At 37.8% G+C, this 27,078-nt stretch overlaps 1 protein-coding gene across 3 annotated transcripts in view; it reads right to left on the minus strand.

Annotated features, from left to right (window-relative positions):
• Window positions 1-27,078, minus strand: part of Nell1 (neural EGFL like 1) — an 802,510-nt gene that overhangs the window by 698,585 nt on the left and 76,847 nt on the right. For all 3 annotated transcript variants that reach the window (XM_078046343.1, XM_005335960.5, XM_005335959.5), the window contains exon 3: window positions 15,970-16,120. In XM_078046343.1, coding sequence (XP_077902469.1) covers window positions 15,970-16,120 — 151 coding nt within the window. The remainder of the gene's footprint in view (window positions 1-15,969; window positions 16,121-27,078) is intronic.

Here is a 27,078-nt window from a genome sequence, read left to right on the forward strand (position 1 = left end):
ATCTATTGTTGGCTAGAAAAATCTAGTTCTGGTTGGTTCAAATGAACCAACAATATTTAAGATGGTGATTTGCCAATTCATTCCTACCAGGCTATCATTATTTGCAACCAATTCAAATGACCAAAAGGGAAAAGGGGAGCTAAAATTTTAAAAAACAAATTAAAACAAAGCTCATTGGTGGAGTTCATTTGCTCTGAAAAAAGAAAGTAAGCATAATTGTAGTTTTATAAATTATGAAGTTATTTGTATTTCCAAGGGACAGTTTTCAGGAATGGGTAAAGAGTTAGGGGTCTATAAGTAACTCTTGACCCAAAATAAAATGGCCTTATATAAACATCATACTTTGTCATTTGTGAATCACTCTCCCTCACACTGTGGAATCAAGATAGCTATTACAGTGAATATATCCTCATCAAGAACCACTTCCTCTCTTCACCCTCAATTTACCAGACTTCCTACACACTAGCTCTGTCCCCTAAGCACAAGCTGAATTCTGCCACAGGGCCTTTATACTTACTCTCTTTCATCTGGGAGACTCATTGCTCTAGATTTTCTCATACCTGTCTCATACATTGAGCTCATACACCCTTTCCTCACAGAACCCTCTTTGGTTTCCTTTTCTCCACTGGTTATCCCTCATCATCCTGGGCTCAATATATTGTTAGGTTTAATTTTGTCCCTATTCATCATCTGACTCCCCACACACACACCACTAGAATGCAAACTCCCTGAGGATAGACACTTTGCATATCCTCTTCCCCATTAAAAAATCCACCAGTGTTCTTAGCCCACAAAGAAGTGTGTGGAACAGATTAATAGCTAATCATTAATGAGTGAATTCTAATTTTACAGATAAATAAACTGAGGTAAGGGAGGAACCTGCCCAGTCTCCTGAATATCCCCCTCACTGACAGAGCAGAGACTTGAGCCCACACCTTCAGACTCCTAGCTCAGCATCACTGTCCTTGCACCCCTCATCAATGTTCTGAGTCAGGGGTCTCAGCAACAAGGCTCCTCTGTCCACATTTCTCTCGACAGAAGCCATAGAGTGAATGTTACCCAGAAAGGCAAGCGTCTCACAGCTACTAATTCCAAAGGACATCAGAGACAGACTTTAAAATTCTCTGGGAGAATTCCATTGAACTTAAATGATTTTATGCATAAATATTAATGAAATTGTGACTTTTATACTAAAAAAGTAAAGGTTAATGGCTACATTTGCTGTTTTTCCATTTCTCAAACACTAGGCAATCCAAAATCTAATATGCATACATACAAGCATGAGCAATATGCCCAAAACATTATACTCCATTGCTATGATACTTCTTCTCTTGAATTAAGGTCAAAAGTCATCTGAACAGCTTCATTTTTTTCTGATAAAGATTTAAATTTTACTTAATTAGAGTGTTCCTGAAAACCTTCTCATTTTCTTGACAGCCAGATCCTTCCGAAATTCACTTTCATTTCTGCCTGAAAATTACTACTTTCCAATTCACATCACAGCCTAACTACCCATTCTCTTGCTCTTCAAATATGCAGCCTTTAAACTTTCCCTCAAAGCCATGTCTACACTCTGCTAGATATAAAGGTGAAAATGATGGAAACACCAAATCCTAGTGTCTAGTCACCTAGCTTTTGGAAGTCTCTCTAGATTGTACACATTTTCAGACTTTGACCATTGGCCTTCCCCAATAAGCCTCTACTAGAAAGCAAGTGATACCATTTATTGGATGAGAATATGCCATTCATTATTTCCTTTTCTATAATTCTGTTACTGTTTTGTGTGTGTGTGTGTGTGTGTGTGTGCATGTGCGTGTGTGTGAAAATGAGTGGTCAGCTGGAACTGGACTCTACATGACCACTCCCCTTTTTTATTGATTTTTTTTAAAAAAATAAATAAATTCTTTTACTTTATTCAATTAAAAACATGAAGAAAGTAAAGGCAAGGAACTATGTTTCTTTAGGGGGGGCATGCATGAACAATGAATAACAAAAAAAAGGCTCACCCTCCCACCCCCAGCTCAGGGCAGAGTACCTCAAAGTAGCCCAAGAAAGAACCCTGGGCATCACTCTTGATTCCTCCTTTTCCACTCAGAGCACCCCATTTAGATATATCCAGACCCACCTGAATTACTCATCTTCTGTCCACCTGCACCACTATTATCTGACATAATTCAGCATCTGTAGGACAAGCCCAAAATGGCTATAGTTAGACTCCCTCGCTGAGGCTTCTGGCGGGCTATGTTTTTAGTACGTAGCCAAGGTCATGAATACCCCGATTCAGCAAACTTGTTATGGTTTCAATTCGAGGTTTCCTCCAAAAGCAAGAAGGTTCAGAAGAGAAATGACTGTGTTGGGAGAGTCTTCACCCAATCAGTGAATTAATCCCCTGACAGGGATTAAGTGAGTGACAACTAAAGTGGTGGGGTGTGGCTGGAGGAGGTGGGACTTGGGGTATGGCTTTGGAGTATATATTTATATCTGGTGAGCGGAGTCTCTCTCTGCTTCCTGACACCATGTGAGCTGCTTCCCTCTGCCACATTCTTCTACCATATTGTTCCTTCCTCACCTGGAGCCCTAAGGAATAGAGCCAGCTGTCTATGGATTGAGACCTCTGAAACTGTGAGCCCTTAAATAAACTCTTCCTCCTCTACAGTTGTTCTGTTCTGTTCCTTTAGTCACAGCAGAAAAAAAATCTGACTTAAACAGTACTTGAGGTCATAAACATTTTGCTTGTGAGCATGTGCCCAAGTAAGGAACCTGTTGGTGATGTCCCTTCTTTGGCCTGCACATAAAAAAATACCCATAGAACAACTCAGGGGGCTAAATGGAACTGACAGGGGCAAAATGGAGCTGGAGTTGGAGCTGGAGGCTGCCATTGTCTCTGAGTGAAGAATGCCTACCATCCCAACTATACTTGGCATCTTACTTCACCTGCCAGGATCTCAGACCTATTTCCTGGGTCTGAGTCAACACCCCAACAGCACCTCATCCTCTTATCAAAGGTCTCGATTCTAAACAACAGCACCAACCTCCTGTCTTTGGGCCACCAATTTGGCCTCCTTAGTACCATCTTCACTAAGCAGTCATGTGATCTTTCTAAAACACAAATGGAATCACATCGAACCTGCACTTAAATCCTTTGCACGGCTCCCCATTTCCCTCAGAATAAAGATGAAACCTGTCTCACCTATGAAGCTATTCATGACCTGGCCTCTTGTCTGCCTCTTCTGATGACTTCTTCCACCCTGCCTCTGTGTCCTTACTGGTGTTTTCCCCACTCTTCCATAACACTGAATTTTTCTTCTTCTGTTTTTTTTCTTCCTCTTTCTTCTTCTCCTTCGTGCTGGAAGTTGAACCAGGGCCTCATGCAAACTAAGTTAGGACTCTTCTACTGAGCTACAGCCCCAGCCCTTTTCTGTTTTCTTAATGCACCCTGTCGACGCTCACCTTTTCACTCATGCTTCATCCAAAACATACTTCCATTCATATTCTCTTGGCCCATTTCTCCCTATACTTTTTTTTTTATTTAAGACTAATAAGCATAACTCTTTAGTAGAAAGACTCTTCAACTTTGTTTGGATGAAGCAGGGTTCCCTGCTTCATACAGGTTGTATTTCTTCTATCACAGTACTGATCATACTGTTTCTTTAATAGACTACACTTCTGTGTGTTTTACAATTGTAGCCCAGATTTTGTAAACCAAATACTATTTGGCAAGTTTTAGTTGATATCTCAATTAATAAGGTGATGTTAATGATGTTAATAAGGAAGCCTACTAAGAGAAGTCCTTTCAATCTCAGGAACTTGCATTGGTACGAAATGAGAGACCTATTTGTGCACTTCAAAAGCAACATGCATAGACTTATTTTAAGTCAAGCTCCCAATTTACTCCCTTCTTTCCCAAATGTAAGTAATTTAACAACTGAAAATATCATTTTTATAATATAAGCCATTTATATCTCATTACAAAAATAATTAACCTTTTAAGTTTATCTAAGAAATTCAGGGACTGAGGTTATAGCTAGCTCAATGGTAGAGCATTTGCCTAGCACATGTGAGCCGCTGGTTTCGATCCTCAGCACCAGATAAAATAAAATAAACATATTGTGTCCATCTACAACTTAAAAAATTTTTCCAGGGTAAAAGCTTTTTCTGGGCTGGCTTCATCAAACCAAGTAACGTGCCTCTGGAATTCCTCCTCATCACCACCATCACCTCTTTTTTAACCCTCTATTCTGGCATTTATAATAAATTAGCTAAAAGTAATAATAATTTAAATGTTTCCTCATGTTATTCAAAATTGTGACAATAAATCTGCTGCTCTGAAATTACAGAATGCATTCAAAGCGACCATCTATTGTTTGATATTTTCTATGATAATAGCGATCTGAAAACAACCATTGCAAGAAGCAAAAAGGTACAATATGTGCTTTCTTTCCTGCTGAAAAACATTGGGAGCACTGGGGAATAGCTCAAGAAGCCATAGGAGAGGAAGAGAGATGACATTTATTGAGTACCTTGACATATGAGATGTGTAAGTAGCCATTTACCTAACTGGTGTTTTGAATCCTCCCAATAAGTCGATGATGTGGTTATCGACACCTTCCCTTTACATGGGAGGACATTGAGACTGATATACATTAAAGACGATTGCAAAAGCTTCCTCATGTAGTAATTGACAAATCTAGATTCAGTTCCTGGCTCTATCTGGCATCATGTCAAAAAGCTCTTTCCAACACAAAAACTCAGAAAATCAAATATTCTCTTTTGAAACACAAAATTTTAGTTTACAAAAAGTAGATGGCGTCTTAGGAAGCCAAAAATGTCCTCCTCTTCTTCTCATGGAATTTACAAGAAGGTTTTTTGTTGTTTGGTTTGGGTTTTTTTTTTTTTTAAAGATCCCTCACTTCCAGCTTCCTATCTAATTATGTTTAGATTTAATTTATCTATAATTTAGGAATAAAATTGAAAAACAGAAGATTTACCATTATAGCTTATAGAGTTTCATATACTGGCAAACATTCAATTAGATTTAATCTGTGTTAATTAAGCTTTCCATTTTAACAAAGCTCTATATGAACACATTTGAATCAGAAAAAATAAACATTAAATCTGCAGTGCCATTAAGATAATTCAGCAAGACAGATTCATCTTTGTTGCTCTTCCAATGTGCTGTATTGGTACTGTAAAAAAATCCATCACACTTGAAATATAGGTTTAGAATTAATAACAGAGTACCCATTCCATCACATAAAAGAGCCTATTTCAATTACTACCTCCAAGTACATTTTCAATAGTCTTTATATTTAAGTTTTTCATTTCATTTGATCTACCCACTTAAAATGTCCATGGGAACTCAATTGGTTCCATTACCTAGGGAGTTTCCAGATATTACTTTGCCAAGAAGTTCACTCCTGGTTTAAGGAATCATAGTCTCCCAAATTATCTACCTCTAACTGTTGGGTCCCCACCAGGGGAGATAGATACCTGCCTCTGGCAAGATGGGAATTCAGCCACTGAAGAAACTCTCTGCCATTTTTTCAATAATGGCCTTGCCTGAGAGTAGCCCAAAGCCTAGCAGAAATTGGAAACAGTGATTTCCAAAAGAGTAAATGAAGTTCCTCTGGCTAACAGATTTGGAAAAGGCAGTTGGACAATTACTTCCCATGGTGCACCTGATGGCTAAGGAGGATGTTCCAATCCAGAATGCTGTTCCCCATTGTGCCTCATCAGCAAAGGAGACTTTGGACTGGAAATTGAACATTATCAGGTTTGGGTGATAGTCACCACTTTCCTTTAACAACCAAATGAGAGGGGAAATGTTTCATCTGGCATTCCTTTGCATCCTATCTCCCCTCAGCATCAAATTTCCACTTCAACAACAACAACAACAACATTATCATCATCATCATGACTTTTTAAATTGAGCATGAGTATAGGTGTTTTACAAGTACTTCTAATCCTCACCAAAAAAAAAAAGGCTATTATTATTAATCTCAATCTCCAGACAACAAAACCTTTGCCCCTGTCGCTATCTGCACAGCCTCTCCTGTGTAGTACATCCAGGGCAATATGTTGTCCCTGTGCCTGGGACAGTATATTCCATGGGAATTTGTAAAACTAGCCAAGAAGATACTGAGCAGCTCCTAGAGATTGAGAAAATGAATCATACATACATTCAGTATTTATTAAGTGCATAGAATATGCCTAAGAGTTTTATTTGGAAACTCTTGCATATGTTACTCTCATGTATTTGGGTGCAGACTAAATAGAAAACATCACAACCAAACAATACAGATACTACTTAAGTTACTCCAATATCCATGTTCTCTCACCCTTGGCACACTGCTAGACCCAGGCCTGCCACCCCTGTCCAGCATAGGCAGCTGAACTAAAGTCATTCGCGTGAATTTTGGGTGACTCAAATACCACGCAGACACAGAATACCTTTTGTAAGCTTCAGGATTGCTTTCCCTGGCTCCCAACCTCAGGCTCCCCAAAAAGTGGGGCAAGAGAAGGTCACCAGAGGCTGTTAAGAGAGCAAGCACATTCGGAAGTAGGCTTTTACTTGGGGGGGATGCTGTTTCTTACAACATTCTATCTGGGAAAAGGCAGAAGGGGCAGATTACAAAGGAACAGGTTAAGTGTAACTTAACCCCAGTGGGTGACACCTACTCCTGGAGCCTCGCGCCTTGTTATCCAAACTGGGGTAACTCCCAAGTCACTGTGACCTGGTGTTACCAAGCCATACTGAATGCAATCATTGTGCAAAACCCAGGACATCAGGACTCAAAGGCATGTTCATCCAGGGCAGCTTCCCACACAGTACTAAGGAAATGTGGTACAAGTAACGCATGACATTTCTAGGCCTGGCCCTCAACCTATCCAAGGAAACTATGGCAAAATTCTAATTAGCACAGAGGCAATTAACCTTTCTTTCTCAAAGTGTACTAGTTCAAGCACAAAATAAATAAACTAACACAGAGAAGTTAACTAACACAAGTGAAAGGTGCTACATATAAAATCATACCTATAACGCATCTATCTAGACACAAAAAGTACCAATTGATTAGAAAGGCATACCTCCAAATAATTGTTGGATATGTAAAGATCACCAGAAAAAAAAATTCTGCAAATGCAAATGCCTAAAAATGTAGCACATATTTCAGATCTTCAGGTAATAATAAAATCAGAAATGACCCCCTATTTTTTCATTTAATCACTTGGAATTTTTAAATATTCATTAATTAGGATAAAAGAGTTTTTAAATATTCACTAATTAGGATAAAAGAGGGGGACAAGGTTGAATTTTTAAAACTACAGAAAATGAAACATTATATAACAATATTAATGGGCTGTAATCAAAGCAATACTCACAATATATGTCTTCAGTCATTTTATCAGTTTCATAAACAGAAAATACTGAAAAAAAATAAACTAACATTTAAAAGCTAGCAAAAAATATCAACAAAAAGATACAAAAGGGAAAATGTGAAGAAATCAATGAATTTGGAATTAAAAATAGACTTGATCAATAAAACTAAGAACTGTTTCATTAAAAACATTAGTAAATTATAATCTCATGATGAGCCTGCTCAGGGAAAGTGGGATGAAATGTGTATCTCACATTAGAAATCAGAGAAGACAATCACAAATATGAAATTTTATTGAGCAAAAGAGAATATACTGCTCAACTACTTGTCCAAAATGCTAATCTCAATAAAATATATGATTTTTAAAAGAGGTAAGCTAAGCTAATCCAAAGAAGAACTTACAATTAGATAGAGCTACACCATAAAAAATAGAAATGAATATTTCCAATAATAAAAGTTTTACCAGCATCCCCCAAAAAACATATTATTAACCAAACAAATTCTGTGATTTTCAGACCAACATATACAAAATACTTTCTATGTTTTTCTAAATACATTTAATGTTTATATCTAATTATTTTCAGGCCAGTTCTGTCAGATATATTTATTAAAAAGATACTGCTTATATTTTTAAGCCAGGCTAAACCACAAAATAAATTTCAAACTTAATGCCACTTATGACAAACTCAAACCTTACATCATACTCAATAGAAAAAGTTGAAAGGTTTTTCTCTAAGACTTAGAACAAAACAAGGATATCCACACTTGCCACTTCCTAAATAGTACCAGAAATACTAGTCACAGCTATTATGCAAGAGAAAGAGAAGTACTTTTGATTAGACAAAAAGGAATGAAGGAAAGGGAAAGAGGATGGGAATAGGAAAGGCAGTAAAATTTTATTTTTTTTTACTTTCTTTTTTTTTAATTTTTTATTTTTTTTATTGGTTGTTCACAACATTACAAAGCTCTTGACATATCATATTTCATACATTAGATTGAAGTGGGTTATGAACTCCCAATTTTACCCCAAATGCAGATTGCAGAATCACGTCGGTTATACATCCACAATTTTACATAATGCCCAATTAGTAATTGTTGTATTCTGCTACCTTTCCTATCCCCTACTATCCCCCCTCCCCTCCCCTCCCCTCCCTTCTTCTCTCTCTACCCCATCTACTGTAATTCATTACTCTCCTTGTTTATTTTCCCATTCCCCTCACAGCCTCTTATATGTAATTTTGTATAGCAATGAGGGTCTCCCTTCATTTCCATGCAATTTCCCTTTTCTCTCCCTTTCCCTCCCATCTCATGACTCTGTTAAATGTTAGTCTTTTCTTCCTGCTCTTCCTCCTTGCTCTGTTCATAGTTGCTCTCATTATATCAAAGAAGACATTTGGTATTTGTTTTTTAGGGATTGACTAGCTTCACTAAGCATAATCTGCTCTAGTGCCATCCATTTCCCTGCAAATTCTATGATTTTGTCATTTTTTATTGCTGCATAGTACTCCATTGTGTATAGATGCCACATTTTTTTTATCCATTCATCTATTGAAGGGCATCTGGGTTGGTTCCACAGTCTAGCTATTGTGAATTGTGCTGCTATGAACACCGATATGGCAGCATCCCTGTAGCATGCTCTTTTAAGGTCTTCAGGGAATAGTCCGAGAAGGGCAATAGCAGGGTCAAGTGGTGGTTCCATTCCCAGCTTTCCCAGGAATCTCCAAACTGCTTTCCAAATTGGCCGTACCAATTTGCAGTCCCACCAGCAATGTACAAGAGTACCCTTTTCTCCACATCCTCGCCAGCACTTGTTGTTTGACTTCATAGTGGCTGCCAATCTTACTGGAGTGAGATGGTATCTTAGGGTGGTTTTGATTTGCATTTCTCTTACTGCTAGAGATGGTGAGCATTTTTTCATGTACTTGTTGATTGATTGTATATCCTCCTCTGAGAAGTGTCTGTTCAGATCCTTGGCCCATTTGTTGATTGGGTTATTTGTTATCTTATTGTCTAATTTTTTGAGTTCTTTGTATACTCTGGATATTAGGACTCTATCTGAAGTGTGAGGAGTAAAAATTTGTTCCCAGGATGTAGGCTCCCTATTTACCTCTCTTATTGTTTCTCTTGCTGAGAAAAAACTTTTTAGTTTAAGTAAGTCCCATTTGTTGATTCTTGTTATTAACTCTTGTGCTATGGGTGTCCTATTAAGGAATTTGGAGCCCGACCCCACAATATGTAGATCGGAGGAAAGGCAGTAAAATTAACCAGACATTACTTTCCTATGTCCACATACGAATACATGACCAGTGTATTACACATCATGTACAACCATAAGAATGGGAAATTATACTTAATATATGTATAATATGTCAATATACTCTACCGTCATGTATAACTAAAAAGAATTAAAAAAAGAAAAACTGGGTTCACACAATTACCAACCATGGTAATAACACATTTATATATTTTGTTTTTTGACCTATTTCTTTATAATATGGTTTATCTTCTTGTAACTACTACACCCGTGTGACTGTTAGTACATTTGAGTGTTTATGCTCACAAAACTGTGTGTTGTTATTGCCTATTTTATTGTATAAAGTGGCCTACAAAGTGTTTTCTTGTTTTTTTCTTGTTTCTACTACAAAGCTATAGCAACCAAAACAACTTGGCACCAGCATAGAAAAAGACATAGAGACTAATTAAATAACATAGAAATCCCAGAAATAAATCCACACATTTACAGCCAAGTGATTTCCTACAAAAACATCAGGAACATACAAGTAAAGGGCAGTCTCCTTAATAAGTAGTATTTGGGAAACGGGATAATCACATGCAGAAAAATGAAATTAGATCACTCTATCATGCCATATACAAAAATCAACTCAAATAGATTAAAGATAAACAACAGACCCCAAATTATGAAAATACTATAAGAAAACATTGGGGGTAGTAGGGTCTATGACATAGATCTGGGCAATTTTTTTAATATGACCCCAAAAGCCCAGGCAATAAATGTAAAAATTAACAGATGGGTCTATAACCAACTAAAAATGTTTCTGCACAGCAAAGTAATCAAAAGAGAGTCAAGAAAGAACTAACCTACAAAATGGAGGAAATCATTTTGAATATTATACATCTGATAAGAGTTTAATATTTAAACTATATCAAGAAGTCAAACAAGTCAATAGTAAGAAAAAAATAACCCATTTAAAAATAGGCAAATTATCCAAATAGACATTTCTCAAAAGAAGTTAAATAAAGGACCAACAGATAAATGGAAAAAATATTCAAAATTACTAATCATAGTGGAAATGCAAATTAAAACAACAATGAAATAGCACCTCACATCTGTTTAGAATAGCTATTATTATAAACATATATGCTAGGAAAGATGTAGAGAAAAGGGGGAACACTTACACACAATTGGTGAAAATGAAAAATTAGCAAAGCCATATGGAAAATGATATTGGAATTTCCTCAAGAAAAATTCCTTTGGGATCCAGGAATCCCAAAGGAAAGGAAATCAGCATGTGGAAGAGAAATCTGTACTCCCATGTCTACTGCAGCATTAGTCCTAAGAACCAGGATAAGGAAATCAACTCAAGTGTCCATCAAAGGATGAATGCATAGTAAAAATGTGATACATATACATATATATATTATATATTATACATATACACATATATGTATTAGATATTTTTCCACCATAAAAAAATGATACCCTATCATTTGCAACAATATGGGTGAATCTGAAGGAGATTATATGAAGTCAAATAAGCCAGGCACAAAAAGACAAATCATATGATCTGAGTTGCATGTGGAATCTAAAATAGTTGATCTCATAGAGAGTAGAATAGTGGATACCAGGGACTGAGGGGGGTTGTTTTAAAATGTTTGAGTTAACTCACATGAACAGTTATATATTCATTTCACTTATTAAAAGTTTAAATGTTTTAACTCACTAATGAGTTTAAAGTATTTAGAACAACGGCTGAACTCAAAAATAATTTAAGTAACTACTACTATTTTTATTCATATTGTTAGTTATTATTATTTAATGAGGCTAAAATCCTAAATCAAACATCAGTAAGTTTAATTGAAAGTTTATTCAAGGATTCTCAAGAATAGTTCAACATTATGGATTCTATTAATATAATTAATTAGGTTAATAGATAACAGTGAAAATAAAATTATCTCAAAAGGCACACAGAAGAGATATTTAATAGGTATTCATGATATTTTGGCCTTTCAAGTAAATCAGAAATGAAGTTAAATTTCCTTTACATCATGACTAGTTACATAGAGCAGAATTTATTACTAGATATTATTATCAACACATAAAAAGAACATATTAAATCATAAAGGCAAAAGGATTGCCTTCTGTCTTCTGACTTTAATGAGGACCTTTAATCTATTTATTAATTATTTACCAGTGTTACAGTGATTCTAGTGGATATTATAAAATAAGAAGTAACTGGTATAAATATTAGAATTTTGGAGAAATATTTTCAATGTTTTCAAATTCAAAAATTTCATACCTAACAAATTAAACAGGATCATAAAAAATTGAATGCTTGGGGGCAGGGTTGTGGCTCAGTGATAGAGCGCTTGCCTAGCATATGTGAAGCACTGGGTTCGATTCTCAGCACAACATTAAAAAACTAAATAATAAACAAATAAATAAAGGTATTGTGTCCACCTACAATTAAATATTTTTTTTAAATTGAATGCTTGGTACATGGCATGCAATGACCAAAGTTAGCTAGCTTTCAAACAAACTCCACATAGTTAAAAAAAATCTGCTAAAACTTATTATTAGAACCAGAATGAAAATATCAAAAGAAAACTACAGACCAACATCCCTCTTAGGAACATAGATACAAAAATCTTCAACAATGTACTATTAAATCAAATCCACTAATATAAAAAAATGGATTACACAATATAGTCAAGTGTTATTTATCCCAGGAATGCAAACTTGGCATAACATTCAAAAGCCAATTCATATATCACATCAATAGAATAAAAAATAAAAACTACAAGATCTTCTCAATAGGTACAGAAATGGAATGTGGAAAAAATTCAACACCCTTCATAATAAAAACACTAAATAATAAAAACATCCTCCATCTGATTTTTTTAAAAATCTACAAAAAGAAAATAATTCCTTCAACCTGGTTAAGAGCATCTTTGGAAACCCACAGATAGCACAGTTCATGGTCAAAACTGATAGCTTTTCCCCAAATATCAGTAGCAATACAACAATGTCTCCTCTCACAACTTCTATTCAACATTGTACCATAAGTTCCAGGCAGGGCACTTAGGCAAGAAAATGAAATAAAGGACATCCAGGTAGGACAGGAAGAAATAAAACAGTCTCTATTTGCAAACAACATGATCTTCTCTGTAAATATCCTCAGCAATACACTTTTAAAAAAAAAAGTCATTTTGGAAAGCACTCTAGCAGTTCTACAAATAAACAGAATTTACACCTGATCCAGCAATTCCACTCCTAGCTACATACCCAAGAGAATGAAAACATTATGTCCACACAAAAACTTGTACATGAATCTCACTATTCTGTACAATATGCATCAATTTAAAAAATTATAAACTTTTATGAGTGTTCATGGCAGCATTATTCATAATAGCTAAAAAGTGGGAACAATTCAAATGTCCAACAACAGATGAATGGATAAATAAAATATGTTGTATCCAAGCAAGGCAAAATTATTCTGCAAAAGAAATGAACTATAGACACATACAAGATGAATGAACCTTGAAAACACTGTAAATGTAGCCCGTCACAAAAGGACCACTAAGAATATGAATTTATTTATATGAAATGAACAAAACAGACAAATCTATAGAGACAGTAACTAGATTAGTAGTTACCTAAGCTTCAAAGGCTTATGGGGAGACTGAGAGGGACAGCTGAGGGATATGGAATTTCTTTTTGGAATAATAAAAATTTCTAGAGTTGGTTATAGTGATGAATGCACAACTTTGTGAATATCCTAAAAACCACTGACTGATACAAACAAAAACTCAGCTAGGAATGCAATAATGCCCATCATATCATAATAGGGCAAATATATTTAATTCCGATCAAAAGTGATACAATCAGGATCACACAGGAGGAAACCACAAAAAGAACGTGGGTCTCTGACCTTCCAGCCAACAATCTAACCACGAGTTACCTAGAGCTTCTGCTCCTGACTAAAGAAAATCCTTGGTCGCCTGATTTTACACATGGTCAAATGTGAATGCCAAACACTGGCAGGACAACTTGCTCCTGCAGACATTATTTCTTTGATAAATAAGAAAGATCCTGAGAACAATGAAATATTCTCATTCGTTACAGATGGGAAACTTCTGGGAGGTTACTATAAATAGTTGAATTCCTAAATATATACCATTATATATTCCCCTTCAATTTTATTACATCCCAGGTCTTCTTAACTAGAATTTAATCTTCCTGAAGGTGGAAATCAGGTTTTCTCTGCTACCCATAGCCACTGCATTACAAACTCACAATCATTTATACTTTGCCTTGATTAGACTAAACAAATATGGAAGAGAGCACCATAAAATCCAGAGACGATGATCTATTTCTATTTCTTCATATTTTATTTATTAGTCAATATCTGAGGTTTTCCTATTATAATGAAAAATTATCAGATGACTCTCCATTCAATGATCCTCGGGTTCTATTAGAAATCAGCTAGGGATATAAGAGAAGGCAATCTTAACTCTGTGTGGCAGTACTGATTTTTTTTTAAAACCATTTCTAAAGTAAGATTTTTGTAATTACAAAAGAGAAATCCAACAAATATGTCTGAAGACAAAAAGCAAGGAGAAATGTATATTTGTCAAGAAATAGCAGCTCAATATGCATTGTCTTTTATCTGGCCTCATAGCAATTCTGCAAAATAAATTATTGCCTACATTTTCGACACAGAAATTGAAGTCCCAAAATACTAAATAGCTGATGTCACCCAACTAGAACTAGAACTCCAGACAATGCCATGCTCTTTCTACTGAAAAACATTCATTCCACATGTTTCTCATCTACTTTGAGAAGCCCACCCCTATGTATGAAGCTGTACATTCTGGTCTTGGACTGTATGGTCCTCCATTCAAACCCAAGCCCACAAGGCCAGTAGGGAAAGACAGCCTTTCCATGATTGTGAAGCTGAGACTTGGCTTAACACTAAACCCCAGCACTCAGAATACCTTTGAACTAACCTGTATCTCTCACAGGCATGTACATACATCACGCTGATTTCACTCAAAATCAGCCAGTTCCTAATGCTAACACCCACTCTCCGGCCAAAAAAAAAAAAAAGCATCAGGTGCCTCATAACCCTTTGAGGCTGAGAGTAAACTTAACCATTAAAAACAGAACTGTTGATCCTTACAAATGCTGAAAGAGTATAAGGAAACACCTTCTGTTCTGGTCAAACAGATCCATTCATTGCGTCCGTCCCTCCTAAAAAAGTGCATTTCCTTACATTTCCTCACCTCTGTGACGACACACCAGCTCTATATACCCTTGTTCCCTTTCCTGCCGGAATTCTGCCTGTCCTTCAAGTCCTCTCTCTGTATGGTCTTCACCAACCAGTGAATTCAGTGAACTCAACACCTTGACATAATTTTGAAATTAGATGCCACTCTATTATTTCTTTATTATTAACTCTTTTTTATTCTTTAGCTTTAAGGTGGTCAAGCCATTGAATGGTTAGAAACTTAGAACCCTTTATGAAAAGGGTTGAACCTCATAATAGAGCAGTTTTCTTAAACATCAAACCCACTGCCTATGGGGACTTTAATCCAAGTTTTTCCATTTGGCACTGAGGCTCTGCAAGGATCTGGCTTCTACCTACCTCTGTAATACCACCCCTCACTGCCCATCCACAAATCTCATCTCTTCCCCCTACACAATTTTAGGTTCCAACCATGTACCCACACTTGCATTATCCTTCTTAAAATATTGGAAACCTCTTTCTATAATGTTGTTCCCACCCCTTCATTCCCATTCCCCTATCAGAAAACACTTGGCTTTTTTCCTTATACAACCACAGGTCCTTTAGGAAGCCTTTCCTGGATATCCCAATCCTCAATAGGATTGAGCCCTCTCCCTTTCTTCCATGAACTCTAACTGCTAGCATTCCATCACAGTGCTTTGTGATATTTATTTGTCCACATTCCCTACTTGTTTATGTGACCCTTAGAATAACACTTTTGAACTGTTCACCTCCCACACAAGAAATTCTTATTGAAGGCTATTAAACATAACTAATTAATTTGCTTGATGACTTAAGTATGGTGGATAGAATGCGGTTTTCCATGAACAAAGTCAACCTTTTAAAGGCAGGAGAGAAAGACACTCATTAGTGATCCTTGGAGAGCAAATAAGGAAAACACTTTGCCCAAAGTAAATTATTAATGCAAAGTAGATTCATTAATGTGTTCAGCAGAAATCATTCCTCAGCTAGCGGAATGTTTCCAAGGAGCTCCCACCCCTAAACTCCAAGGCATCTTGCATAGCCCATGAACTCTGAGTAGATTTTCAAGAGTGGAGATTTCTTACCTGTGTTCCAGTTCTCGAATGGACAGTATCACTCCTGAAGTTGACGGCTTCTGCTGTACGGTGGCCAAAAAGGTAAATTCACTCTTATTCCGGAACAACTGAATTAATTTCTCACTCACATGAGGGGCTGCATGGATCTCTCTCTCTGTATCTAAGAGTCAGGAAGGAAGAACAGGAGGAGAAAAAGGAGAAGACCAAGGAGGAGAAGGGTAGAGATGAAATAAAGAGGAGAGGGAACAAGAGAAAGAAAAGAAAAAAAAGATCACAGTTAAAAATGCCATGTTCAAGTATCCAGATCACATTTTTCATTTTCTCTTCTTGTCAATAGTTTCCATTTTTAGGTGCTATTCACCACTCCATACAGCCACATTCGTTCAATGAAAAACCCAGAAATGCTATCTCTGTCACCATGCCCACTTGTCACTTTGACAAGTTCACAACTGGCCAGACAGTGATTTTCTGACATGGATTTTGACAGGACACTGAGCAATTTAGCCTGCTGCAAACAGATGAAGTTGCTGTAAATAAGGTGAGAGGCAGTCAAATAAACGGGATCCTAAATTCAGAGAATCTTGGATCCAGCAGAACCCAAATGCCACTCCGCATGCCTCCAATCTCATTTTTCCCATAGGCTTGTTTTCCTTCTCCTCATAATTCATTTAAGAAACCTGCCCTTGCCTTGTGCCTAGCACAGATTTACTAGCACTAATAATGGCAAATGACTCTGCCTTAGCTTAAAGAATAAACACAAAACATGCTCATAAGTGTGCCTGAATTTCTCTGCAAATATGCAATGGATTGCTTTCCTCATGAAATATTTATTAAAGTCGAATCCAATTCAGCAGAACTGGATGTGTGAGAGTCCAGCTAATCCTGCTCCTGGGCAGGAATCCCTCCTTCTCCAACATCAGCGTAATGACAGGCACCCATCACTCCATACTCAGACTCACCCTGGCCGTGACAAACTGGGTGTTATCTCATTATTTCACCGTACATACATTTCCCGGCATCAGAAAGGGGCACCAAGGGAGCAAAGTTAGAGGAGACTACTCAAAGGACGATCAAGGGACATCAGAGGTGTATTCAGTGGTCCCCTTTCACCTCCTCTCAATGTATGACAACTACTTAGTTATTTCTCCAGGGTCACATGAGGAGCCTTTGAAAAACAGAGAACGGCAAAGACTACACCACATGGCAAACTTTTACAACAATGCTGAAGAATCTCAGCCTAAAGAGTGGCCTCTCAAAAAAAGAAAAGAAATAATAATCTTTCAATTCTTGGTCTTGAGGCCCAGTTGCCTGATCTGCAAATAGAGGGGGTACCTAGGGGATCTCTCAGAGCTTCCTACCTCAGCCTGTAGTTCTGTGAATTACTGCTCAGCATACATGACACAGAAAGAACACCACAGCCTTTTCTACCTGCAAATGCCTAGGCTGAGGATGGTTGGAAAAAACAGTGGGGAGGGGGGGTCCTATACCACAGAGGCACCTGAGCCAGGCAGAGCTCTCCATCGCACAAGTCCACCTGCATGACATTTGTTTTTCTGCCTGAAGAAAGGCCTTCGATATTCCACTGTAAAGGGCACATTGCTGGCTTTTGTCAAGGGTTGAGATAAGAACTAGCCACTTAAGGAGTGCTTCTGTGCCTTCTACAAAATCCCAGGGGAAAACTTTCCAGTTGGCATTCACAACTAATTAAGTATATAAACAAATGATATTGCAAACTAGAGACTATTAGCAACTTTTATTAACATTATTTTTATTATCATTACTTCTGGGCAAAATGCTCCCGATAAATTCCACCTAGAATTTAATGCTAGAAAAATAAATTGGACTTTTGAGATTATGTTGACTTTTTCCTTTTGTACTCATCAGTGAGGAATGAGCCCAGTGAAGAGAAGGCGGTGATTAATCAACAATGCCTGCTGGAGGAAAGGGGTATGGATATCATATTGAGTACGGGTGTCCTCACTTCTCATTTAATTCTCCTCGGGCAATATCTAGCCCCATGACCAAGGGCCTTCAAATTTCCACAACCCTAAACTTTCCCTTAAGTAAAAGACCCATGTATTTAACTTCCAACTTGATGTTGCCATGAGAATATCTAGTCAGCAGTTCAAATTTTATGTGACTATCTAATAATCATTTCAAATTGTATGTGTGTACATCAGAACTCCTTTTCTCTTCCCCAATCCTCTATCTTTAGATCCTAAAGTTCCCCAGTAGGTGGTAATGCCCAGTTCCACAAGTCAAAATAATTAGAATATGTCCTTGATTCTTTCCATTTCTTCTCCCTCTATGTCCAACCCAAGAGTGAATCAAGACGGCTCCCATGTCTGGAATCTGTCCACTTCTTCCTAATTTCATTCTTATAGCTCTTGCCCAAGCCCCTGTCCTTGCACTCTAGAACAGTCTAATGGTGTCCTAATTAGTCTCCCTGCTTTCATGCAGCCTTCTTTCCCCCATTTTTCTACCCAGTAGCCAAAGTGCTCCCTTTAAAGCAAAAGTCTGAATCATTTCACCTTCCTGTTTAAAATCCTCCCATGGCTTCCCACTGCTGATAGGATAAAATCCAGCCCTGTGAGCCTGATCTGCAAAGGCACACACATACCGATTCTTGTCTGCCCCTCCCTCTCCATCTCACACTCTCCTCCTTGTTTGCTGGGAGCACATTCCACCCACTCCTATCTAAGATCTTTGGACCCTGCCCTCTCCCCAGAGTCATCTTCTGCCACCTCTCCACATGCCTGGCTCCTTCTCCTTTAGCACAAGCTACAAATGCAACCTCCCTGTCACTCTTGCTAAAGTAGGCTGTCCACCAGTGTCCCTCTAACACACCACTCTGGTTATTTTCTCCATATAACTTGTCATAATGTATGGATTATGATCAGTTTGTTATTTCCTTACATTATTTATCACAATCTTGTCCCAGGCTTCTTTCTCATTTATTTTTCTCATTTATATTATTACTTTAAATAATCACATATGTTATAATAAGAGCATACTACAGGGATACTGCCACATCGATGTTCATAGCAGCATAATTCACAATAGCTAGACTGTGGAACCAACCCAGATGCCCTTCAATAGATGAATGGATAAAAAAATGTGACATTTATACACCATGGAGAATTACACAGCATTAAAAAATGACAAAAATCATGGAATTTGCAGGGAAATGGATGGCACTAGAGCAGATTATGCTTAGTGAAGCTAGCCAATCCCTAAAAAACAAATACCAAATGTCTTCTTTGATATAATGAGAACAACTAAGAACAGAGCAGGGAGTAAGAGCAGGAAGAAAAGATTAACATTAAACAGAGACATGAGATGGGAGGGAAAGGGAGAGAAAAGGGAAATTGCATGGAAATGAAGGGAGACCCTCATTGCTATACAAAATTACATATAAGAGGTTGTGAGGGGAATGGGAAAATAAACAAGGAGAGAAATGAATTACAGTAAATGGGGTAGAGAGAGAAGATGTGAGGGAAGGGGACGGGGGATAGTAGGGGATAGGAAAGGTAGCAGAATACAACAGTTACTAATAGGGCATTATGTAAAAATGTGGATGTGTAACCGATGTGATTCTGCAATCTGCATTTGGGGTAAAATTGGGAGTTCATAACCCACTTCAATCTAATGTATGAAATATGATATGTCAAGAGCTTTGTAATGTTGTGAACAACCAATAAAAAAAAAAAGAAATGAGAACGACAGCCTGTGATATTCCAGCATCATGGGCTGCCCCCAAAAGATCTCCCGACTCCAATTCTTCTATGTTTGCAAATTTAACCTTGAGCATGGTGGTGAAGATGTTTTGGTTTTAAAAAAAAATTAGAATATCATAAAAACTTGTAAACACCTCAGTGGTTTGACAGCTTTCCAATGTTAAATGACTTTTCTGTTTAAATCAATAATGATATTAATGAGTGAGAATTTTCAGTCCTATAATGAAATGTGCACACATTTCAAAGATGTGTGTAACTCCATGATCTAGTATTTTCCAGACGACCAATGCATGATGTTTCAAAACTGTCCATGAGTAAATTAAAAGCACATTCAAATTTAAAAAAAAAAAAAAGAATAGTAGGCATGGTATCTTTTTGAAAACTAGGAATATATGAGTCCTTCTCAAATGTCAGTGGCTATCAAATTAAAGAAGATGATATTTGATGCCAATTTGCTCCCCTATTCAGAGGACACTCATCCCCCAATAGTCTGAACCAGTCCTACCACACTTCCGCTCACCCATCCTCCTTGAAAGCTGAACATTTCTTATGCTGACTTTTCTCATTTCTTTTTATAAATGATTGGCACATTGAAGTAAAGAGAGCCCATTAGCACTCAACAGAGTGAAATGTAAGAAATATCTATTTTGATACATGGAGACTTTATGAGCGTTCTCATTTTCAGAAAAGCCCTTTCAAATAAATGTTTATCATAATTCAGCCGATAAAAGAACCCAAGAAAGCAACGCCATGTCTTCTTAGAATATAGAGGCAAGAACAATGAATCAGGTTTCCAGGGACTGAGACTACTCTGAGATTTTTAAGTAACTAGCCGTGTACCTCAGATAAAGACACTTTACCCCTCTGAACACTACACTCAACATCTAAAAATCAAGATTAAATTCCATGATCTCCAAGTTCTTTCCTAGCCTCAATATTTCATTTCTATTAATCACTTTACCCTGCTCCTAGCCATGTATCAAAAGAAGGGACTAAAGGCATTTTCCATCCATAAAACACAGATTTTGCAGATTTTCTCCTTTGGTGATTTTCCACATTAGCATAAAATATTAACTTTTCAATTGCTGAAAATAGTGACATGTTACCTACTTTACAGAAGCCTGATTTTTTTTTTCCTGGAGTTAAAAGAGCAACCAATGAAAACCAAGTAATGGAACCCTATAGTGAATATTGTACTTCCGTATTCAGCCACTACAGTGTGGGTTTGCTGAGTTACTTGAGAATAGTCAGTTCTGCTAGAGAACAAGAAAAACAAGTAGGATGGATGAGGCTCATAAGAAGTGTTAAATATAGATATCAAGTTAGAAACCTGTGAAACATGTTACACAGATTGAATAACTGGAACATAAGCAAGCTGAACGTAGATAAAAAGAATCAAATAAGAGTGTTGCTTGCAGATAGAATGGGGCAGGAGGGCCAAATCATAATGTTTACATCATGCCACCTTCAGAATGACAGCTATGTCATCACTAAATCCAACACCCATCACTGACATTCATTCCATTCCCATTGGGTCCCCACAAGTGCACTCCCTGAGAAATGCCAATAAAACTCATTACCACTTACCAAATGGACTGGTAGACCACAATTGTGGTCAGAATTATTTGCCCCAAGCATGTTAGCTCCAGTCTGAATTTCCCTCCCTCACTTTTTACGTGAACTCAAGTCCTTGTAACCCCACCATCAGGAAAGCTATTACAACCCAGAGAGAAGAAAAGAGAAGGGGTATGGTAAAGAACGAATATAGGGACAATGCTTAACTCAAGACTCAGGTGGAGTGTCCTTTTCCCCTTCTTGCACTGTAGCCTAACTCTCCCAGCCTACTCCATCTCTTTTCCCTGTTTCCTCCTGGAATTGCAAATGGATTTAAGAAGCCATATGATTCAAGTATCTGAATTTGATCTGTTTGTGAGGCTTTTCATTTTGTGACCTCTAGGTGTATATTTGGAGGCTGTCTTTGTGTCAAGGTAATGTTCCACACAACGGACATATAAGAGGAACATTTTCCATTTTTTTTTTAAAGGTTGGAAAAAACTATCATTCCAAATACTCAGAGGTTTAGCATAATCTACTTAAGAAATGCTAACTCGGCATCAAGGGTTAAATGCTTTCTCTTTCCTAGGATGGAAATGGTGCTACCTAGTCATGTTTTAAAGAAAGACTAAAACTGCTAATGTGATGATTAAACATCAGGGGGAAAAAAAAGGTGTTGGATAAAGGGGAAGAAACTAGAGAGTGGAGAAGAAAAGGAATGGAATGAAATGATATTCACATACTCTTCTCTGCTAAATATAGAAGCAACTTTATTTCCCTTTTCCCTGACTTACAGGGTGAGGATGGTGGTGAATGGTGAATTTCATTGCCAACATATATCTGTGCATCATCTGTATCGGGCTCTATGCTGGGCACTAGGGAAATGAAAATAAAAATGTAGTTCCTTTCCTGGAGGATAGATAAATAAGACAGTTTTCCAGCGACAACAGGTACAGAGCAAAGCAGTGCACAAAGGACAGAGATGGCCTACGGAGACTGGGTATGACATCACAGAGGGTGCGTCATTGAACCCAACTCAAAAGAGATGAATAAGCCTTCACCAGGCAGGAGAGTGAGGACGTGCATTGTAGGGTCACTGTGCAGACCTTCACAGTACCCTGGCATTTTTCTTTCTCTGCAAGCATCTCTCTCACTAAAAGTCCAGCAGGGAGGTCTGGGGCTGAGGCTCAGCGGTAGTGCACTTGCCTGGCATATGTGATGCATTGGGTTCGATTCTCAGCACCACATATAAATAAATAAATGAACAAATAAAGGTCTATCAATAACTTAAAAATATTATTTTTTAAAAAAAGTCCAGCAGGGAAAGCATCTACTCCACCTAATACTGGAGGGAATTCTCAGGCCCCTGACCAGCCAAGGAGCACCAGATTAGCACAAAGCAGAGTAACTGCCAAAATCCCAGCTGATACATCAGCTAAGGACTGATGAATCAAGGTAGCAGAGAAGCAGCAACTAGAGACATGAAGAAATAGACACATCAGGGCAGCCCACCTCAGCCTTGACTGATGGAGACATTTAATATCTACACGAGAATCTCACACATGGCAAACTCCTGGTACAGATCAGGCACATCCTTCTAGTCTAAGTCTTGCTTAAGCTCATGGTAAGATTGGTCCCTGAAGGCAAAACAACTCTTGTTCGTTTGAACTGACAGTTGGCTTTTCATTTCTGAGTGCAGAGGAAATTTGCCAATTCCAAAGTGTCAACTACCCATGGAGCAAATCCTGCTGTGGGGAGGGAGGGTGGGGAGGGAGGCACATCACTGTTAGGTCTTGCAGACCATCCTTGAGAATGTCAAGTAATGATCCAAGCAGCTTTCAAAGAAGCAGAAGTCACAAGCAGAAAGTAGTGGGAACATCAGGAGACTTCCAGTTAATATGTAAGGGATTTTCATCTTCACTCACAAATACACAATAACATTCCATTAAACCTCTATTAGCTCCAGAAACCAGAATGATAGAGGGCGAATATGTGCCTTGTTGCAAGCCCAAGTGCAGGGCCACATGCTGTTCCTGTCATTTCACTTATGATCATCTTAGGGGTAGTCCTTATTAGGATTTCTATTTTACAGATGTGAATTTAAATAATATTCTTAAGAATGCTGAACTAGGAAGCCACGGTATTGAGCGTCCAACCCAGCAGGCCTGTTCCACAGGGCATACATTCACCAGCACTGTGTCTGCTATTTATCAATATATCAGCACTTGATTTATGTGGAAAAGAGATAAATCACCATCATATGCCCAATGCCTGGCACTTACTACTTATAAGTATTTATTTTAAAAAATTGAGTAAATGAATGAATGAACTATTTATACAAACTTTATGAGGTAAATATCAAAATCTCCTATTGTATGGGGCAAAGAAACTGAGGCACAGAGAAGGCTAATGACTGCCCAGAGTCACATGGCAAACAAATGGAGGGAAAACTTAACTCTTGCCCATTGAAAACCATCATGGCACTCATGGAGATGACTGGTATCCTGTTATTTTTCATCCTCCTCTTCCTCTCTCCATCTACCCTTGCCTTGACCCAGCACCCCAAGCCTCGTTTCCCTTATTCCCAGAGCCATGGTCCCTCCACATTGCTGCATTCCCCTCTGCAGTGACCTCTCTCTCCTCTACCTCTCTTTTGGGCACCATTTTAAATGTTATCCCTCAAGCCAACTTCCTCTGACCACTTCAGACTAGTTGGTTCCTTATATTTTGTCTTCCTTGTGCTTATCACAACATGTATGTGATCATTTTATTCATGTCATGTTCCTCACTAGACTGTAAATCCCGTAAGGAACTGTTTACCAACACATACCCACCACTATTACAGTGCCCGGCACACAGTAAAGCCTCAACCTCGTTGGTTTAATCCAATATATCTTGACTCCAGACTCTGGAACACAATGTCAGAAAGGAGGTCTGCTGGAGACACTCAAATATAATCCCAACCTGTTGAGATAAACTGTCTTAAAATAATGAGCTGCCTAGAAATAATAAAACCAGTTCAGCATCCCCAACTTCTCCATTAGGGAATGGAGCCTAAAGAATCATGTGACATATGGTGTTAATCAAATTTTTTTTGTAATTACTACATGACTCAATCAAGAGATTCCAATACCCCAATAATTTTACTAATTAGATAGGCAATGAAAGGCAGCTGAGCTCTTTCATGAATGTTTGAGAATACCAGCAAGGAAAATCAGCTCATCCCCTCTGTCACTAAGAAACTAACAAACGGCAACCACACTTCTTTAGGCTCTCGCTTCACACTGTCTCCACAACCTACAATGGTCAAGTCTCTACTCCATTACCCATTCTCCTCATCCCCACTCCTCTACCCCAGCTCACCTGGGGAAGCCAGGGAATAAGGAAAAAGGTAAAGTATTAATGTCAGCTCCATTTGAGTCATAAGAGGAAAAGAAAAAAGAAAAAAATGAATGATTAAGAAGACTGCATTACATAGCAAAAAAAAAAAAGAGCTACCCAATAGTAGAGAATGGTTAAGTAAATTAGGGAATTTACTTAATTATGTATGAAAATTATTTACTTAATTATGTATGGAAATTATGTATGATATCTTAATATATCTGGGATTATTATGTAAAGAGAAGGGGCTGAGAATGGGGCTCAGTTGATAGAGCTCTTAAATGGCCTATGTAAGAGCCTGGGTTCAATCCCCACCACCACAAAAAGCGGGGGAAAAGGAAATATCTAAGAAATATTGTCAAATAGCTACACAGTTATATGTAGAGTAGTATATCAAGTATACATAAAATTTATTTAGCAATCTAAAGCAGACAGATTGGAATGATCTTCAATCAAAATGTTAGCCACTGGGAGCTAACATGAGTGAAATTTTCTTCTTTGCACATGTCAGAATTTCCCAATCTTCTCTGAGAATTATTATAAAAAAAACAAAATTTCTTCTAAAATATAAGAGCATGTTATAAAAACATGGGAGAAACAAGAAGGGAGTCCTATAAAAGGAAAAAAAAAACTCCAAGCACCTTGCTGTCAATCACATAATTGGGTATCCTTAAATTAGTGAAGGCACCAGACTCTCCCTCCAACCAACCTCAGTTAAGTTTGCTACTCATAAACATGACTCCTCTCCCTAAGGAAGGGACCAGTCAGCTCCCTGAATGGACTGCTAGGGCATTTCAATAAAAACATTTTCCAGCTGTCTGGTAACCATGTTCACCTGCCCATTGTTCACATCTGCCCACGTGTGACCTGGTCAGAACTAATGCCCATGCTTATCCCCATGAAAGTCCAGCAAGATGGAATTGAAGTGTACTTTGTCAGTAACTGACCATCAAGCTTCCTCAACTCTCATTTTAATCTACGTGACTGTTAAGAGTCTAAGCATCCAGCAGATGTATTCACTCCATGGTGTATGAAGTTCTATAAATAAAATGTTACTGGGTGCAAGCAAGAACACTGTTTCTGTCAAGATCTATTCCCTGGGTTCTATAAAAGATAGGAACGCAGCCCTTATTCCTGCCCTCTATAAACTATCCATCCATCCATCCATCCATCCACTTGCTTATTCTTTCTTACTTTAGAAACTTTTACTGAGGAGTCTTCTGAACCAGGCATTTGGACACAAAGTATATCTTCTCTAGGGGCTAAGAGACTAATAGTAAATGGTATCTGATTGTTCCATTCAGAGGTATAACAGAGGCATGGCAAACCTGAGCCAACCTGAAACAAAACCACAGAGTTTGAAACCAGGGACTTGACATTTTGACTAATGGGTAGAACAGGCAGTGATTAAGAGCTCAGGCTCTGAAGCTGTCTCCTCCTCAGTTTCCAACTTTTCTCTTTTACCAAATGTGTGACCTTGGGCAAGTTAATCTCTCTATGCCTCCGCTTCCTCGTCTATAAAATGGAAAGAAAAATGCATCTACCCCATGGGGAATAGTATAAAGATTAAATCAATTAGTACACATTAAATTCTCAAAACAGTTTCTTTCACATGAAAAGTACATGACAATTGTTAGTTTTTTGGAAAGGAGGAGGGCAGGCCCTGCCCCTGTAGATGTGTCGGAAACCATCATGTTATGGCAGCCTGGGTGCTACAGCTGGAGCTGAGATCAAGATCAAACCAATGTTGGTTATGGTTGTGGGCCAGCAGGAGGACAATGGGCAGGTCAACATGGTTACCAGCAACAGGTGGAGACATGGGTAGTGGCCACTTCTCTATTAAAAAAAAAATTCAGAATCTATGGGGATTCTGGCCATTTCACTTGAGTTCCTGTCAGATGACATCCACATACTTTTGAATTTTGGCTTTTTACTAGGTATCAAGCTAAAGACTTTAAATATGTTAGTTTAGTACTCACAGAAAGTCTAGAGATATCAGTATTGTTATCTCCATCTTGTAGAGCAGAGGAACAAAGGGTTAAGCAGCAAATTCAGACCTGCCTTAAGGCCAGCCACAAGGCACCATTGCCTCTCAGTGCCATCTGTCATCTCAGACACACCAGAATTTTTCTTTCTGCACTTTTATTGGTGTATCATAAGTATTTATAATAATGTGATTTTTTTGCAACATATTCATCCATGCACACAATGTAACAACATAATTTGTTGGATATTTCTACACAATACTTCCACTTTCCCTCTCCTCCTCCCTTTCTTTTTCCTACTGTTGGTCTTCCTTCAGTTTTCATGAGATCCCTCCACACCTTTCTTTATCTTTTTCCTCTCTTGCTTCTACATATGAAAGAAAACATATGACCCTTGACATCCTGAGTTTGGCTTATTTCATATAACACAATGCTCTCAAGTTCCATCCATTTTATGCAAA

The sequence above is a fragment of the Ictidomys tridecemlineatus genome, chromosome 4 (genome assembly GCF_052094955.1).
Source record: "Ictidomys tridecemlineatus isolate mIctTri1 chromosome 4, mIctTri1.hap1, whole genome shotgun sequence".
NCBI lineage: Eukaryota > Metazoa > Chordata > Mammalia > Rodentia > Sciuridae > Ictidomys > Ictidomys tridecemlineatus.